We start from the raw sequence: 17,080 nt of genomic DNA, 5'->3' as shown, positions 1-17,080 counted from the left end.
AACCTGTGTACTTACTGCACTTCAAAGGCTACTTGTACACTATCTTGTATTGCAGGGTAATATAATATATCGGCCTATGTAATAGTGTATAAAACTATATCTAATTTGTCAAAAAAAATAAAATGTTGTCAGACATGCATTTCTTCGTTTATGGCATTTCTTAGGATTTTATGGTTTTTTGACAGTAGGCTAGAAATTGCGATTCAAATAAAAGTTACGAAAAAAAGGTGAAAAACAGTGCTTTTTAGGTATTACAGATACATTCAACAGTACATACAGAGAAAGATTAAGCCTTCTTTAAGAAGTTTGTGTCCAAACTAATCGTTTTATTTAGGTATTTGCCATTTTGTTTGATTATTTAAAAAATGTATTACGTCAGAGCACAATACAATACGGGAGAGCTGATAACAAAAAATAGTATTAAGTGATTAGATATAAATAATATATAAATATTCTAAATAACTTCTAAATAGCCTGCATACAGTATTTTACTGATGTTTACCGTTGCTGGTTTGTTTTCCCGTCCTTCTCGCGACATCTTGTGTCCATAAGTAAGCAGTGCAGTTACGAGGAACAGGCAACTCTCGCGATACTTGAGCAGCAGTCCAAAGGTTACCCACTATGGTTTCCAGTCAAAAGAGACAGCGGTCGGAAAAGTTTAATTTGAGCCCCGAAACGGGCTTTTTCTGCCGGTAAGAGACGACGTTAAACGTGTTTTACATGTGACAATTTTAGCTGTAAACACTCATACATCATATGAGTCATTTTATCACCCAACGGTTACTTCTTTTTGAAAAGCTGTCCCTCGTGCAGAATAATCAACGGTCAAACTACTGGCAACTTTCATTACAGGTTAATGACGTCACGTTTATGTTTTTAGCAGCGCCAGATTGCCGTCATACTGCTGTACTGCTGTTTGTCTGTATTTACAGTAATTTAATGGTTATATTTTAGTTTTTTAGCTACATATTTTCATTAAGCTTTTATAACCACCAACAGCTTTGTATTTTTTTTAAAAAGGACACCGTATTCTCAGAATTATATAGCCATGTACATGTGTTGTTAGAGGCCGAATAGCTTTAATATTTCTGGTTTAGATTTACTTAACATTTTCACAAGATATATATATATGTGTCTTTTTTTTAATATATATATATATAGGCAGCGATGAAGACCAGACCCAAGGAATGATGATGATAGTCGATTGATGTGATCTGAGGAGGAGGATGAAGCTGAGGGTGAACCACAAACAGCTGCAGTTTCTATCCAGAGAAGAAACATCTGGAAACTTCCAGAAAGAAGGAACGCTGAGGGTCGGACGGCAAGAGAGAGGTGCTATTCTGTTCTGTTCTAACTTATTCCATTCTATTCTATTCTATTCTCATCTGTTCTGTCCTCTCTGACCCTCGGTTCCTCGGTTCCTCTGCATCTATTTCCACCCCCTGACTCAGTCTGACTTTACTTCCTGAAACATTTTGGGAGAACTGAGTGTTTAAATCTGACTTGTAATGTGTGTGTCTGTGTTCTGTGTTTGTGTGTGTGTGTTCTAACGTTCTCTCCTGGGTGTCAGGTCTGACTGAGCGGTTCTGTCGGCTCAGAGGGAACCTGCTTTTCATCCTCAACAAACAGGTGAGACACACGGAGACACTGAAACAAATCAGGAAGAACTTTTTTTTTTACTTTGGTGAGGATATAAGAGGTGTGTGTGTGTGTGTGTGTGTGTGTGCACGTACGTGTGTGTGCAGGGGGGTAAACTGGAGGAGGTGTTGCTGTTGGAGAGATGTGAGGTGATGAAGCTTCCAGGTGATGACACACGACTGGCTGTCAGTAAGTAACACACACATACATTTCTCACCTGTCTCTCATCTCATCTATTTACATGCACAGGTAAGTTAAAGCGCGTGTGTGTGTGTGTGTGCAGGCTTTGACAGCGGCGACCCTCCTGTGTTCCTTCAGTCCAGCATCTCTTCAGAGTGTGCATCCTGGCTCGTCGTCCTTACAAACGCCAACACAGACTCGCTGAAGAGACGCATCATACACCTCCACACGCTCATTAACACACACACCACCTCACAAAAACAACACACACATGTGGCTTCACACTGCGCAGAAGTAGGTACAAGCCTGGGAGACGTTGGAGCTGCAGGTGAGTGTGTTTTAGTGTGATGACGTTTATGTCATGTTACCAGTGTGAAACCAGAACATGATTTAATGTCTCTCGTATTTTGTAAGAGTCAGTTTGTTGTGTTTTAACTGATGTAATGTTGCTTTGTGGCCACTAGGTGAAGCCGAGTCTGCTGCTAAAGTGTCTCCACAGCACCTGAGAGTCTGTAGGTTTCACACTGACACACACACACGCCTGAGATTCTGTTACACACACTTCATTATAGTTTTAAACACTCTTTAAGTTGTCACCTTGTTTCTCTCCAGGTGTTGTTGCAGCAGCAGCCAGAGTCCAGCTTCAAGTTAGGGTGATTGACACGCACACACACAGTGTCAGGAATCACTGCTGCTGCAGGATGAAGGTACACACACACACACACACACACACACACAAACACACATTCAAACATGCTTACCAGGCTGTATTTAAAAATGTGTGTGTGTGTGTTTCAGGAAGCGAGCGACGGTGTGTTTGTAACATCAGTGTGTTTCCGTGGGGACTATCCTCTCTACCATCACAGCCGGATCAAAGTCACCGTTTACCACGAGGAGGAGGTGTGTATGTGTCTGTGTGTGCGTGTGTGTGCGTGTGTGTGTGTCTGAAAAATAGTGTAATATAAGAGGATTATTCCAAAAGATGTGTACATGTGTAATACCAGCGCTGGTAGCTCTTCAACATACACACACACTTGCTGCAGTTAATCTCCACACACACACAGAAAGAGAGAGAGAGAGAGGGTAAAACGAGGGAAAGTGAGATTTTTAGATAAATAGAAATTTCCGTTTTTTCTTTTTTCCTTTTCCTGCCAAACTCGACCCTGAGTGTCCGCTTCACTAATCTGCATATTTCCCATGATGCTGATGGGTTTTTAATCCTGCGGACATGATGAAAGAGGAGGAGGAGGAGGAGAAAGGTGATGGAGAGAGCAGAGACACACTCGGCCAGCGTTGTTCAGACGAGCAGAGACGAGACGATCGAAGCTGCCGGATTTACACGTTTTCGGACGTTTTTTTTCAGATTTTATGGATCATTTTGTCGTTTTTCTTCTTCTTCTCTCTTTTATTTAGTCTGTAGATCCATCATGTGACAGGAAGAGATCAGGACAAGTCATCTTTTAGCTGCTGCTGACATATATCGCATCACACTCAGTCTTATGTTTATCACAGAAGAGTGCAATTATCTTTAATTGTGATGGTGCATTAAGGTGCAGGTGGGAAACTTGGAAGTTAAAATTTGCTTACAGTTTTGGACGTGTTGCAGCTACTTTTTGTTTTAAAAAAGTAACTTAATTCTGAAACATGTTTAAGGCTCTTTGAAATTATCAGTTTGTTCGAAGAGGTCCAGATTTGCCTTCTTATATTTACCAAAAAAAGGAAAGTTATAGGATTTTATCTGTCTTTCAAGAGTCTTTAAGGATGATATTTTTTAATTATACTAACTCTAGTTGCACAAAACTGCAGCGTTGAAAGACGCGCATAAAAAGCAAGCAGGTAGAAAGAGTTAAAGGTCAGAGGTCAAAGCAGAGAGAGAGATTAAAACAGGAAGTGTATAATTTTCTTTGAACGTTAAGGAGCTCAAATTTTTGGTCTGTTTTACCTCCAGGTTGAATTTGTACTTCATTTGCTTCATTTGTTACTTTAAGCACTTTTTGTTGCACATTTTTGCTAGGAAGTAGAACATGTAGTCATTTTTATTTTGAAAGGTCCGTCTTCAGAGCATCAGAGCAGGAAGTAAACAGGAAAAACATCAGAGCAGGAGGTAAACAGGAAATACATCAGAGCAGGAAGTAAACAGGAAATACATCAGAGCAGGAATTAACGGGAAGGAAGACGTTATTTTTCTAAATGGCAGGGATGCAGAGAGCGATGATGACGTGCACCAAATGTTTCTGTCCACCAGCGGAGAACAGCTCCTCTGCTGGACAGGTAGGGTGGTGCACACACACAGGCGCGCGCACACACACACACACACACACACACATATTTACATATTATTCCTGTATTCTGCATGTGTGTGTAGGTTTGATGGGGATTAGTGTGTAATCTTCAAAGCTGCTTGTTTTGCCCAAGAACTCGATGAGGCACATTAGCTCTGTGTGTGTGTGTGTGTGTGTGTGTGTGTGTGTGTGTGTGTGTGTTTGTTTGTGTGTATGTCAGCTGCAAAAGAGGAAATGTAGCAACAGTTTGTGTGTGTGAAGTTTACGTCTCAATATCCTGTGCGTGTTTCCTTCAGTCTTTCTCTCTGTGGTTCTGCTCTTTAGGGGCAAACTGACTCGACTGCTGAATGCACGAAGGCGTTTAACTAGTACTCGATTTATGTATTATATTTAAGGACATAACCTCGAGTAGAGTCAAATATTTAATACATTAACTGATGGATTGAAAAATGAATGATCTAATATTTTTAAAAAGTTACTTTTAGTTTCAAATGTTTAATCAATACAAGCTTGCAAACGTTTTCTTTTTCTTTGTTCGGTATCATTTTAACCTGAATATCTTTGGGTTATTCAACATAATAGAGGTTTTTAATAACATTTTAGATCGAAGCAAAATTTGTTCATCTTTATGCTATTCGAGAGAAAAAGAAGTACTGTAAAATACTTTGAGCGTTGCTTAATTTTTTGCCGCTGCGGTTGTTTCATTTTTGGCCCCTGATAAAGGCAGAAAGCCATTTGTAGGGTTGAAAATCTTGATGAATGAAAGTTAATAGAAGCATGGATGTACAACAGATGTAACATGATTGAAAGCAACAAGAAGAAGTTTTCAGGCCACAGGAAGTCCCCTGAAGTACACACACATACGGATGTTTGTAACGGAATATCCGTCTTTTGGTTGCTAAACAAACATTAAGAGGTTCTGTCTTCTAAATTGTGAGAATTTGCTGCTTTTTCTTTGTTCCTTATGAAAGTATATGAAGAGTTTTGAGCAGTCGGTTTGACAAAGGAAGCACATTGTAGGCGCCTCTTTGGACTGTGGGTCTTGGTGATGAGCATTTTATTTTGGACATTTAATTAAACTAAATTATTAGTAAATCTTGAAAAATGTGTATTAAAGTTTCCAATACTTCAAGCTGAGGTCTTTGATTGACTTAATTTATTCACAAATTACAAAGAAAACCAACAAATATTCAAGTTTTAGAAGCTTGAACCAACAAAAACTAAGCTTTCTGCTTAATAAAGTCTTCAAATAATCATCAGAGTTATTGCAGTTGCATACAGATTTAGTGACAGCTTTACTGGAGACACTGAACTGCTTCTTTACATCACTTATTGTCAGTAAAAAAAAATAATTTTGACTTAAATTCTTTTAAATGGTCATGTTCCTGCTTTTATATCATTTGACAGGATTACAACAGAATTAAAAGGTATAAAAACACCAGAATTAAACACTTTATTAATAGAATAAGTTACATTTGTATTTAACTTCCTGTCTCTTGCCTTCAGTGTGCAGTCTGTTGGTGAGCATGAGTCTGAATCTGTGAGATTTGAGTGCTTTTCACTCGTCAAGGTAATCCTCTGAGCTTCTGATTATCGTCTTAGCTAAAGAGTGAGTTTAATGCCGCTGCTGCGGGGCCTCGTGGGGATGAGTTTTAGACGGAGCAGGACGTTTATTAATTAATATTTCAGGACATTAGGGAGAAGATTAAACCTGTGTGAGAGCGCTTTATGTAATAGGGAGAGGAATCATCCTGCATGTGATTTATTCAGGGACAGCTTGTGTTTAAAGGTGTTTGTAGGTGTTGGACGACAAACTTAAAAGGAGGCAGGTTTGTTTCTCTTTCAGCCGCCACTCAGATTTTAAACCTCGAAGATCAAATGTAGCGTGAGCAGATTTTCAAACCTGATTGTTAATTAAGGGTTTAAGCAGAAGAAACAAGTCTTGATACAAGAGGAAACTTAAATTTACCTTTAAAGTCATTAATGTGTTTTTTTGTCACAACTTGCATGTTTAAAAACTCCTTTTGACGAAATTAATGTCAATAAAAATGAACCAAAACTTAATTTTAAAGTTCTCTGATTGTTGTTTCACTTTTATAATTAAAAATATTGTTGGACAATAAGTTAATTTATCTTTATTTATTATGCAATTCATAGTCATGTGACACCTCATTATTGGTGATTTTCTTTCTCAAATATGTCACTATCTGTCTCTCCTAGAGGAGTTTTCTGGGTTTCACCTCCTTCTCCATCAGAGACCTGCTCAAGTCCAAGGAGCCACACATCTCCCTCAGCCTCAGGTAAACACCCCTCTCTTCCACCTGTCCAAATGTTTTTCTTTCACTTAACATGAACATCATAGCAATATTTTACCTCCTCTATGTCATTTTAAAGTCTCAGTGTCACGGCTTTATACTCGGTAGAGTTAGTCCCAAAACCACAAAAATCAACTTTATTTTGAAAATCTCCCTCAGCCGTGAGTAATCCCTTTGAAAAAATACATCCTAAAGCTTGTCTTAATTTTACATATATTCTCTTCATTTATACTTAAAGAAAGGTCTGTAAGTGCAATGAATGACACCTCACAAGGACTTCACAGTATTGTACAAGTTGTCACCTGATTGGCCGTTGCTTGGATACCGGTGGGCAGATGAGGAAGTGAGAGGCAGAGGTGTGGCTCCACCTCCAGTGAGAGTAGTAAAAGAAGATCTCTTCCTGTTTGTAAATCAGAACGTCCTCAGGGGCAGAGAGAGAGAGTGAAAAGAGGGCTCAAACAGAGCGAGAGCTTCAGGTGTGAAGAGTTCAGAGGAGGTGTGTCTGTGCCGGCATGTTCCGTCCAGGTATGACTGATTCATGAAACATACCTGCCACAGGTTGGCAGAGCTTCATCCTAATACTTCATTAATACTACAGTTAGCTTTGTCTTGCTAGTTATCTTGTTTGCAGTTAGCATAGTCTTGCTAGTTATCTTGTTTTCAGTTAGCATAGTCTTGCTAGTTATCTTGTTTTCAGTTAGCATAGTCTTGCTAGTGATTTTGTTGCTGTTTGTTTTGTCTGGCTACTTTTTTCTTGCTATCTTACATGGAGTGAGCTTTTTTTCTTGCTAGTTATCTTGTTTGCAGTTAGCTTTGTCTTGCTAGATATTTTGCTGCTTTATTTTATCTCGCTAGTATTTTGTTTCTAGTTGGGGGTTTTTCTACTAGTTATCGCGTTAGCTTTGACCTACTTATTACCCAGTTTTTTCCTACTCTTCATTTTTCTCTGTAGGTCGTGGTTGTTGTCGTTCTCACGGGTTCCAGCACTCATTATTTAATTGTGTTTCCAAACATGTGTTTTTCTTTGATGCTTCCTCTCTCATGCTCAGGACGATGGACGCGGTGAACGAGGTCGGGGAGGTGAAGGTGTCCTGTCTGCAGATGGAGGGAGAGAGCGAGCATCAGACTCCTCCTGAACACAAGGTAGAGAAGGAGAGGGGAGGAAAAGGCAACATCTCTTCTCACTTCTTTTCTTTCTGACTGTGAAACATGGAGGCGTCACATTTTGACATTTTGGTCTGTGGTTTCTGTCAGTTTCAGATTTAGTCAATGTGTTAAAAAATATGAGTCACTTTATTATAATCTGTCTCTCCTCTAGTGTCCTGAGCTGTGCGACAGCCTCCACGGCTCCGTCCACGACAAAGAAAACAGCCCGATGATGAGAGCAGGTCAGCATTTTTCATACTGAGCTTTTATTTTGAAAGTGTTCAGATTGACGTAACGTGTTTATACTACTTTTCCTGTGTGTGTGTGTTTGTTTGCAGTGCTGTGTGCTCAGGTGTGTAAGGTGTACAGGTTTCAGACAGAGGATAAAAGATGGCTGCTGGTGCGGGAACACATGTCGGAGACGCCGCTGTCGTTCTCGTTACCTAAACAGCTACTGAGCACGCTCATACACGAGCACACGAGCAGGTTTGTGTCTTTTCCTTCATGTTATTTAAATTCAAGTCTTTAAATTCAATGAAGCTTTCAGCTGTTGCTTAATTCATCACAAACATCGCTCCTCTCTATCTGTGTCTCGTCTTCAGGGTCCAGGAGGTGAAGAACCTCGGTGACCTTTCACCCCACTGGGACGGCCTCCGTCATGATGTCATCAACCACTGTAACCACCTGATTGGCTGTTATCAGGAGACTCTCTCTGAGCTCGACAAACTCTCAGGTGTGAAGTCAAATAAAAGAATACAGTACATGAATTATTGCGCATTACCGTCGTGATCCCGTGATAAGTGAGGTCAGCTTTACAAGTCCTGCAGGCAATCCTTTTCTCTGCAGCGTTGAGGCTGAAGTCCTCTCAGACTTTACAAGTTTAGGACACGATGGTGTTGGATCAGCCGCCAGTTTGCTATGTTTTGTTGACCTGTCACTTCCCCCTCGCTGTTTTGCTCGCGCAGCTCTCAGCAGAGATAGGAATCATGTGAGATGGCTCACCCCTCAGCAACTCGGGAAAACGATGTTATGGCCGTGCACACCATGAAAAACACTCATGACACTTGTAACCAACTAATTATTGACAATTTAATTCAATGGCAACTAATTTTGTCGAGTAATCGTTGCACGCCCATTAAACTGACAGTTATCTTCACTAAAAGGAACATTATTCAGAATCAGAAACAGGTTTATACCCAAGTCGGGGACACATATGAAGAATTTGCGTCAGTAATTTGGTGTAAAAATATATATATAATAAGAGAAACTAAAATAGAAAAAAATCAAAGCATGGCAAAGGACAAGAATCCTACTAATAAAAACTATGTAAAACATCTGTTTCAAGATGAAAAGAGCTGCACAGGGTTTAAAACTAAGATGTTTAATGCAAATGCATATGCAAAAGCTCACAGTATAAAGAACATGTGCAATGTGCAATAAATCTAAAGAACCACACTTTAAGTTAGAAAAAACATTTTTTGACTTTATGATAATTAATTAGAGAGACTGTGAGGTGGTGATGTCTGGATGAGCTCTGATGTCATTTTAATTCACACGTTTCAGTCTGCGCCTGCGCCCAAACAATCACTTCTCCCACAAACAGATTGTAAATAACGTTGTGCAGCTTAATCTTACCAGGTGCTTTAAATGTCTAGAGGCTTCATTAAATACAGTAAAAGTTTTTATGTGTAGAGCAATGTCAGGATTGAAACTAAACCCTGTAGTTATTAATGAGACAGGACAGACGACACTCTGATTAATTCAAGGAAAACCTGAATTCAACTTTCAGCTTCTGATCCGCTGGACTTGTCATGGTTGTACGTATTCGGGTTTAAGTAAATTGCTCCCTTTGGGTGGGGAGTGAGCCTCTGTCTCAAGTGAAGGAGTTTAAGTATCTTGGGCCCAATGGATTGTGAGATTGACGGACGGGTGGGGTGCAGCTTTAGCAGTCATGAGTCCGTTATACTGGACCGTCGTGGTGAAGAGGGAAGGTCAAAGCTTCTGATTTAACAGTCGATTTATGTTCCAACCCTCACCTGTGGTCAGGAGCTTGAGATCGCGGATACAAGTGGCCCAAATGAGTTTCCTCCACAGTTTCTTATCAGAAACTTTCAGACCTGGGAAGACCTGCTAATAGATGCTGATTGTCTCTTTTCCCATTGCCAGTGAAGGGGGAAAGGGAGCGGAGTTTAGCGCGTCGACACAGGTTTTGTGTTCCCATCAATGCCGATTGGAGCCGAGGCGATAATTACCCGGGTCCACTGCAGAGTCATTTGACACCAGTCTGAATGCTGATTGTAACCTTTCCTACTAAGCAAAAAAAGCCGGGTGTTAGGGGTTTTTTGACCAGTGGGAAAGGTGCTGTAAGGAGTCAGTTGAGGTGCATCTGATTAGGATGCCTCCTGGGCGCCTCCCTGTGGAGGTTTTCCGGGCACGTCCAATGGGGAGACCCTGGGTCAGACCCAGAGCTCACTGGAGGGATTATAGAACCCACCTGGCCTGGGAATGCCTCGGGATCCCCCAGGAGGAGCTGGAAAGTGTTGCTAGGGAGGGACGTCTGGGTCCACTAGCTTAGCCTGCTGCCACTGCGACCCGACCCCCGATAAGAGGAAGAATATAGATGGATGGATAAATTGCTCCTAACCTGAACTTTTCTTTTGTTTTTAATTCTTCTTTTTAAGAAGTAGAAGCTTGTAAAAGTAACTGCTTTAAGTGAAGTAGACTGTTAGCTTAGCCTAGTTTAGCACAAAGACGGAAGCAGCTAGCCTGGCTAACCTGTAAATTAACACTAACTCTGTTTACTAAGCTGTTTATTTGACTTTACCTTGTTGAATTGTGGGTAAAAGTCATTTTTAGTAGTTCTTTATTTTCTGTTTCAAACAGCGTCGTCCTGTTTTAAGTCGAGCAGCAGCAAATCAGACATACACCTTCAGTTTGTTCCGACTAACCTGCACTGTCAGAGGATGGAGGTCACCGGTCCAGACAGCACAGGTAACAAAATCTTTATGTCTTCTTTTTTTATGTTTTATTTTTCCGAAACTCCATTTATGTGTTCATTCCCCTCTGCAGGTGTTTGGTACGAGGTCATAACGTTCGGCGCTCCTGCTGATCATCACCAGGCCTTCAAACATGGAGGACTGAAGAGGCTGCTCAGCAAACACGCACAGAGCAGATACAGGTGTGTGTGTGTCTCACTCTCTCCTCCCTCCTCTTTCATCCTCTCCTCCTCTGCGTCCCTCATTCTTCATTGTCCCCTGGTGATTAATCTCTATAATCTGGGCTCTGTCAGGATTAGTGACGCTGTGTGTAGATCAGCACACAGATACATTTTCAGTTTTTATTTCAGGATCCTCCGTCAACAAAAACGAACAAGATGCTGTCATGTTGTTTATTCAGAGAGAAATCTAATTACATCTGACAGGTCCAGAGTGATAGGAGAGCCCCACTGTTCCACACATGATCCTCTCTCTCCCAGAAGACGTCCAAATCCTTCACCTGCACCTCAAACAGCCCTGTGGTAGAAAGTGGGCGTATACTTTAGCTAGAAGCTGCAGACTGACTGGTCAATGTGGTGTTTAATTTCTGCTCTGTGATGGGCTGTTAGAGTTTTACATATCAACATAACATTAGTCTCCTTACACTCTCTCTTTCTCTCTTTCTCTCTTTCTCTTTCTCTTTCTCTCCCTCTCCCCTCCCTCTCTTTTTTTCCCCTCCCTCTCGCATCCGCTCCTCTCTTCTTCTCCCTTGCTCCCTCTTTCTCTCCTTGCTCTCCTTCTCTTCCTCCCCCCTCCCTCTTCCTTTCTCTCTCTCCCTCCTTCTCCCCTCCCTCTTTCTCTCTCTCTCTCCCCCCTCTCTTTCTCGCTTCCTCTCTCCCCTCCCTCTCTCTCCACTTTCCCCCCTCCTTCTCCCCTTTCTCTACTTGTACCTCCCTCTTTCTCTCCCTCTCTCTCCCCTCCCTCCCACCCTCTCTTTCTCTCTCTCCCTCTCTCCCTGGATCAAACATGTTGCCAAAGCAAAAAGTCACATAAAAAATATAAAGTAAATCTCTCTCTCTTTTCTTCTCCTTCTCTCTCTCTCTCTCTCTCTCTCAGCTCCATCTCTTACTCGGAGGATGAGAGCTCCAGAGCGAGGGAGCTCCTCTCCAGCGTGGCCCAGCTACAGCCTCTTGTCTTCGGACTGGCTGAGGAGCTGCTGTCGGTGTCTCTGGAACAGAACTTCGCCCGCCTGCAGCAGGTCCTGGATGGTCTCATTCAACAGGTGAGGAGGGAAGAAAAACACAGGTGACTTATTTAACACAATCTTAGTTTCTCTTCATCCTCCCTTCCTGCTCTCTCAGACGAAGCTGTTCGTTCACGCGCTCAAAGACGAGCTTGTGAAGAGCGCCCTGTTAGCGATTCACAACCAGTGTGCAGAAAACTACAACAGCAGCCACGTCCACAGCAACGGGCTGTTATGTGACAACATGCTAGCCAATCAGGAGGGAGAGACATCGTCAGGGCAACAGGATCCCGGCCGACAGGACGCAGAGTACGACGAGGAGGAATGGGCAAGTTGTCAGATCTGAATTTTTATGATAGTTTCTACCATAGGAGGTGGACGTAGGTAGAAGTAGGTTTATTCTCCCATAGACTTATATATGATCTGACTTCTTTTCGCCCCCTGCTGGACATGAGAAAGAGTGCAGGTTTAAGACACTTTACATCACTTTTCAGACCTGTAGGCTACATCCTATTCTTATATACAGTCTGTGTTTTATGTTTGTTTTTATACGTGTGTGTGTGTGTGTTTGTGTAGGACAGGGCGTGGGCAAATGTTGCCAAGAGCCTCAACTGCATCATCGTCATGTCAGACCGGCTGCAGGGCCGCGAGGAGCGCCCTCAGGATCTTACGCCATCAGAGCAACAGGAAGCCACGGGGGACTCAAACTCTCAGAACACCGGTGTGACACTGAAACATGTTCATCTTTCAAAGAGAGAATCTTAAACTTCAGCCGACTGTGTTTAACAATTAAACAATTAAAATCCGAGCAGAGAAAATATAATTATTATTTCTCTGTCTCCTTCAGCTTTCTCCTCATCATCATCTGCAACCTCTTGGCAGGAGCAGCTGCTCCCCCTGGTGGTCACTCTGAGGGATTGTGTGCGGGAGGCGGTGTGTAAGGCTCGAGCCGCTATGACCTTTGTGGTCCTGCAGGGGGCGGTGGCTTTCTCTGTCGCTCAGGGACCTACACAGATTGTCCACAGACGCCACGCCGTCTTCAGCCAGGGGGTGAGACGCGGAGAGAATGACCTTATAGTTCCTGTTTACTTCCTGTACTTCTTGTTTACTTCCTGTTTACTTCCGGTACTTCTTGTTTACTTGCTGTTTACTTTCAATACTTCTTGTTTACTTCCTGTTTACTTCTTCTACTTTTTGTTTACTTCCGGGACTTATTGTTTACTTCCTGTTTACTTCCGGTACTTCTTTTGTACTTCCTGTTTACTTCTTTACATCTTGATTACTTCTTGTTTCCTCCCCGCACTTCTTATTTACTTCCTGTTTACTTCTTGTGTTTTTTGTTTACTTCCTTTTACTTCCTGTACTTTTTGTTTACTTCCTTTTACTTCCTGTGCCTTCTGTTTCTTCCTATATTTCTTGTTTACTTCCTGTTTACTCCAGTACTTCCTGTTTACATCCCGTTTACTTCCTGTCTGTGTGTCTCAGCTGTCAGCAGTGGTGTGCGGTTTCATGTTGAAGCTGTACGGAGGTTTAGAGGACCCGGAGTTCCTGCAGCAGCTTCTCTCTGTTGGAGTCCTCGTTCAGTTTGAAAGCCTGCTGAGCACCTATGGTAAATATACACACACACACACACACACACTGACCAGCTGTGTATACTGCAAATAATCAAATGTGTGTGTTTCAGGTGATGAGGTGGGGATGCTGGAGGACATGGAGGTGGCTGTGGCAGACCTGAGCAGTGTTGCGTTCACTATCCTCGAGGCTAAAACGGAACAACTGGACGACTTGCTGCCGACGCTCAGTGGAGCATGGTGGGTAACACACACACACACAAACACACACATATACACACATGTACTTTTATACTTAAGAGGACCTCTTAAACTAAGCCGTAATCAAACCTGAACCTTAAAACCAGATCTGAAAATGTCTGATGGTCTAAAACTTAACTGTGTTGTCCTCAGGGGCAGTTTTGTCGTTGTGGTCCCGTTGCCCCAAGAGACCTTCAGGTCACTGCCTCAGGAAGTGAAAGAGGGACGTTTGATTCAAGTTCATCCTGCTCTCTTCAACATCGGGATCAACCAGCAGCAGAGTCTGGCTGAGAGGTGCTGCATTAAATCTGTTGATATAAATGAGGTCACATATTTAAACAGCCTTCCATTCTTATTGTATTAGGACATAACTGTGTTGCTCATGCATTTATACTTAAATGTTCCAAAATCCTGTCATTATACTTTCATTATTATTTTACCTGAATAATCAAGTTTTGGTAAAACTACATGAAAGAGTTTGTTTGTTTACTGTAGGTTTGGTGACAGCTCGCTGCAGGAGAGAGTGAACCAGCAGAGCTGTGAGCGACTCAGAGTGTACTGTCAGACACTGAGAGAGAGGCTGCCTCATATGGGTGAGAACGTCTGTCTGCATATCTGTCTGTCTGTCTGTCTGATAATGGAAAATTTCAACATTCTTAAGCTTTTATACAGTTTCTGGTGCTGATTTTATGCCTTATTGTCTTTTACAAATAGTTTTCCTTCATGCAGAATGAGTCAGACTGAGAAGGAGATTTAACCTTCTCTCTCCTTCTCACGCTCTCTCTCTCTCTCTCCAGCTGGTATCCAGTCACTGTCAGATCTGTTGTCCTCTCTGAATCGATGTGTAGAAACAAAGAAGAGGAAGAACGTGGAGGTTCTGTGGATCGCTGCTACGGTAAAACACAGACAAAATCTGTGAAATGAAATGTAGAAAATGTGACTTTTTGAGATTTAGTGGTTCGAACATGTAAACAGTTTTAAAGTAAACATAATAATTGTCCAGAGAGTGTCAGATTTAAAGACAGCCACCATGACCAAGGTGTTGTGTGTTTATTGTCAGAAGTTATCTGGGCTATACAGTGTATGAGCATGGCTCATTGGAAAGATAACCAGCTAAGAAATCAAGCTAGGTCTGATAAGCACAAACATTTCGATCAGATAACTTATGCTAACATATTAAAAAGTGTTTACCAGGCTGTAAACATGTTTATTTCTGCTGTTAAGTTGGATATTTTAACATGGAGCTCTATGGGGACTGACTCACTGCTGGAGGCAGTAGGCTACAGAGAAAGTGATAGAGAAAGATAGAAAGAGTGATAGAACCTGACGACAGAGTAACAGGGAAAAATGATGTGTCTGCTGGATGTGTAAATAAGATTACTTAACGTGTGTGTGTGTGTGTGTGTGTGCGTGTGCGCCCAGGTGTGTCGTCAGGTGAACGGCGTGCGTCTCACGAGCTGTAAGAGTGCGAAGGACCGCACGGCGATGTCGGTGACTCTGGAGCAGTGTGTGTTACTGCGAGAGAGACACACACTCAGCCAGCAGCACTTCAGCACGGCGCTCGACTGCATGAGGAGGTTCGAAACATGCCTACATCCCGCCTTACTGCTCCCTTTCCTTTCTTTCCTTCCATCCTTTTCATCCCATACTTTCCAGCATTTTTCTATCCTTTCCTTCCATTTCCTTTGCCTCCTATTTTTTTTTACTTTCCTTCCTTTCCTATACTTTTATTTCTTTGCCTATACTTCCCCCAGCATTCCTTTCATTTCCTTGCCATCATTTCCTTTCCTTTCTCTTCTTTTATTTCCTTCAATTCCTGTCCTTTCCATCCCTTCCTTACATTTCTTTCTCTTTCCTTTCTTTTCCCTCCACTCCCTTCCTTTCCTCTCCTGCCATTATTTTCTTCTCTATTTCTTTCCTCTTTCCTGTCCGGTCCTCCCTTTCCTTTCCTCTATGCTGTTCATTCTTTCCCTTCCTCTCCTCTTCCCTGTCCTTTCCTTCTATCCTTTTATCCTATCATCCTTTCCCTTCATTTCCTCCGACCTTTCCTATGTTTCCTTTCTTCCGTTGTCTTCTCCTTTTCTTCCTCACTTACTTCCTTTGTTTCCTTTGTCTTCTTTTCTTTTATGTTGTAGAAATTTTGTTAAACTTTTCTGTTTTTCTTCTCTTTTCTTTCACTTCATCATCATTTCCAATTCATTTTCGTATATTCTTTTTCTCTCTTTATTCTCTTCCTCTTTCTTTATATCATACACACACACACACACACATACCCCTCCTCCCGCTCCTTCAGGTCCCGTCTGTCCTGGGGGCAGATGCTGGGCTGTTACACCCAGCCGGGGGTCTCTGTTTGTGGGTTAGACTCTGTGGAGTGTCCCCCTGGTCTGCAGGGCTCCTGGTCTCACGCCTGCTGGGCCCCTAAAGCTCCCAGACGTCACCTGTACCCGGTGGCCTTCCTGCTGGTCACCTCTCACCTGCTGGTCCTGTGGCTCATCCTCAGCCTGGTCATTCTGCTCGCCAAGTACCAGTAGAGGCAGCAGACTGGGAGCACTGGGAGCAGAGGGGATGTCATGGAGGACACTTGATGTTTTTATGCATCATAATTAAAGTCAAAATGTATTCAGATAAAGGTTATAATACTTTTAAAACAACTATTTTTCCTCTGTGGATGAAGACCGACTATACGACGATAAAAGAAATGTATTCCTGATTTAATTTTATACTTTATTTTATTCTGTATGTAGGTTTGTTTCAGTTATTTTCGCATTAAAATGAATGGAATTTGGTTGACAAATGCTAAGGAAGCATTAGCTAACACTGTGAAGGTGCTGCTTGTGTGCGTTATTAGACATCCATACCTTACTATTTACTGTGTGCACGTGTTTCTACATTGCTTTGTGTGTGTGTGTGTGCGTGCGCAGGGACGGCTGCAGGATGGAGAACGTGCAGAAGAACGTGGGCAACAGGAAGTTCGCCTTCAGTGGCGTTCAGCTCCTCACCTTCCCCAAACTGTACCGACCTCCAGACGGCAGTTTTGGATGAACTCACAGACTGTTTTTATTTTCTGTACAGGGATTTTATTTAAAGAGTCTTTGTTTTATCACGTTTAATTTATGTAAATGTTACTCTTATGTTGGTTGTACTGTTCACTGTGGCTGCTGTTGTTTGATTTACAAACATGAGTCTGCAGAAATAAATGAACACTTGATTTACCTCTGTCTCCATTGATTTAAACTAAAAAAAAAGATTGATCTTTACAGATTCAGGGCTGGATTGAACCTCTAGGGGGCCCTATACACATTTTGTCCCTGAAACTAACCAACATTTATGGTGTGCTACCATTAAACCCCCTTTTTACACTTATTTTGTTTGTGCTATGTTCAGTACGGTTAAGGTGTAGAGCAGCGGTTTGTCTGCCCAACCGCCAGGTGACGCCATTCAGAATTACTGCGCACACTCAGCTGCGTCAAGTCAGACATATTCAAACCGA

At 42.1% G+C, this 17,080-nt stretch overlaps 1 protein-coding gene across 5 annotated transcripts; it reads left to right on the top strand.

The window, feature by feature from the left end:
- Window positions 1–612: 612 nt before the first annotated feature.
- Window positions 613–16,810, top strand: LOC138600557 (type II inositol 3,4-bisphosphate 4-phosphatase-like). Of its 5 annotated transcripts, XM_069672011.1 has the most exons (26): window positions 613–692; window positions 1,162–1,332; window positions 1,571–1,629; window positions 1,746–1,827; window positions 1,922–2,146; window positions 2,283–2,330; window positions 2,431–2,525; window positions 2,617–2,718; window positions 6,321–6,400; window positions 7,465–7,558; window positions 7,734–7,803; window positions 7,900–8,047; window positions 8,164–8,294; window positions 10,445–10,552; window positions 10,631–10,739; window positions 11,653–11,818; window positions 11,898–12,107; window positions 12,356–12,500; window positions 12,627–12,829; window positions 13,265–13,388; window positions 13,464–13,590; window positions 13,744–13,884; window positions 14,086–14,183; window positions 14,388–14,485; window positions 15,013–15,167; window positions 16,512–16,809. In XM_069672011.1, exons 2-26 carry the CDS (start codon window positions 1,227–1,229, stop codon window positions 16,630–16,632), a joined length of 3,045 nt encoding a protein of 1,014 aa, XP_069528112.1. In that variant the 5' UTR covers window positions 613–692; window positions 1,162–1,226; the 3' UTR covers window positions 16,633–16,809. The 5 variants fall into 5 exon arrangements, with proteins under 5 accessions (XP_069528112.1, XP_069528110.1, XP_069528109.1 ...); XM_069672009.1 differs by having other exon boundaries at window positions 12,627–13,388; window positions 16,512–16,810; XM_069672008.1 differs by lacking the exon at window positions 16,512–16,809 and having other exon boundaries at window positions 15,013–16,040.
- Window positions 16,811–17,080: the final 270 nt, after the last annotated feature.

This window comes from Semicossyphus pulcher, unplaced genomic scaffold (genome assembly GCF_022749685.1).
Source record: "Semicossyphus pulcher isolate SPU_LCO1_2020_fin unplaced genomic scaffold, fSemPul1.0.p SCAF_21, whole genome shotgun sequence".
Classification (NCBI taxonomy): Eukaryota; Metazoa; Chordata; class Actinopteri; order Labriformes; family Labridae; genus Semicossyphus; species Semicossyphus pulcher.
Note: the sequence above shows the minus strand (reverse complement) of the source record. Positions and strands in the feature narration are given on the sequence as shown.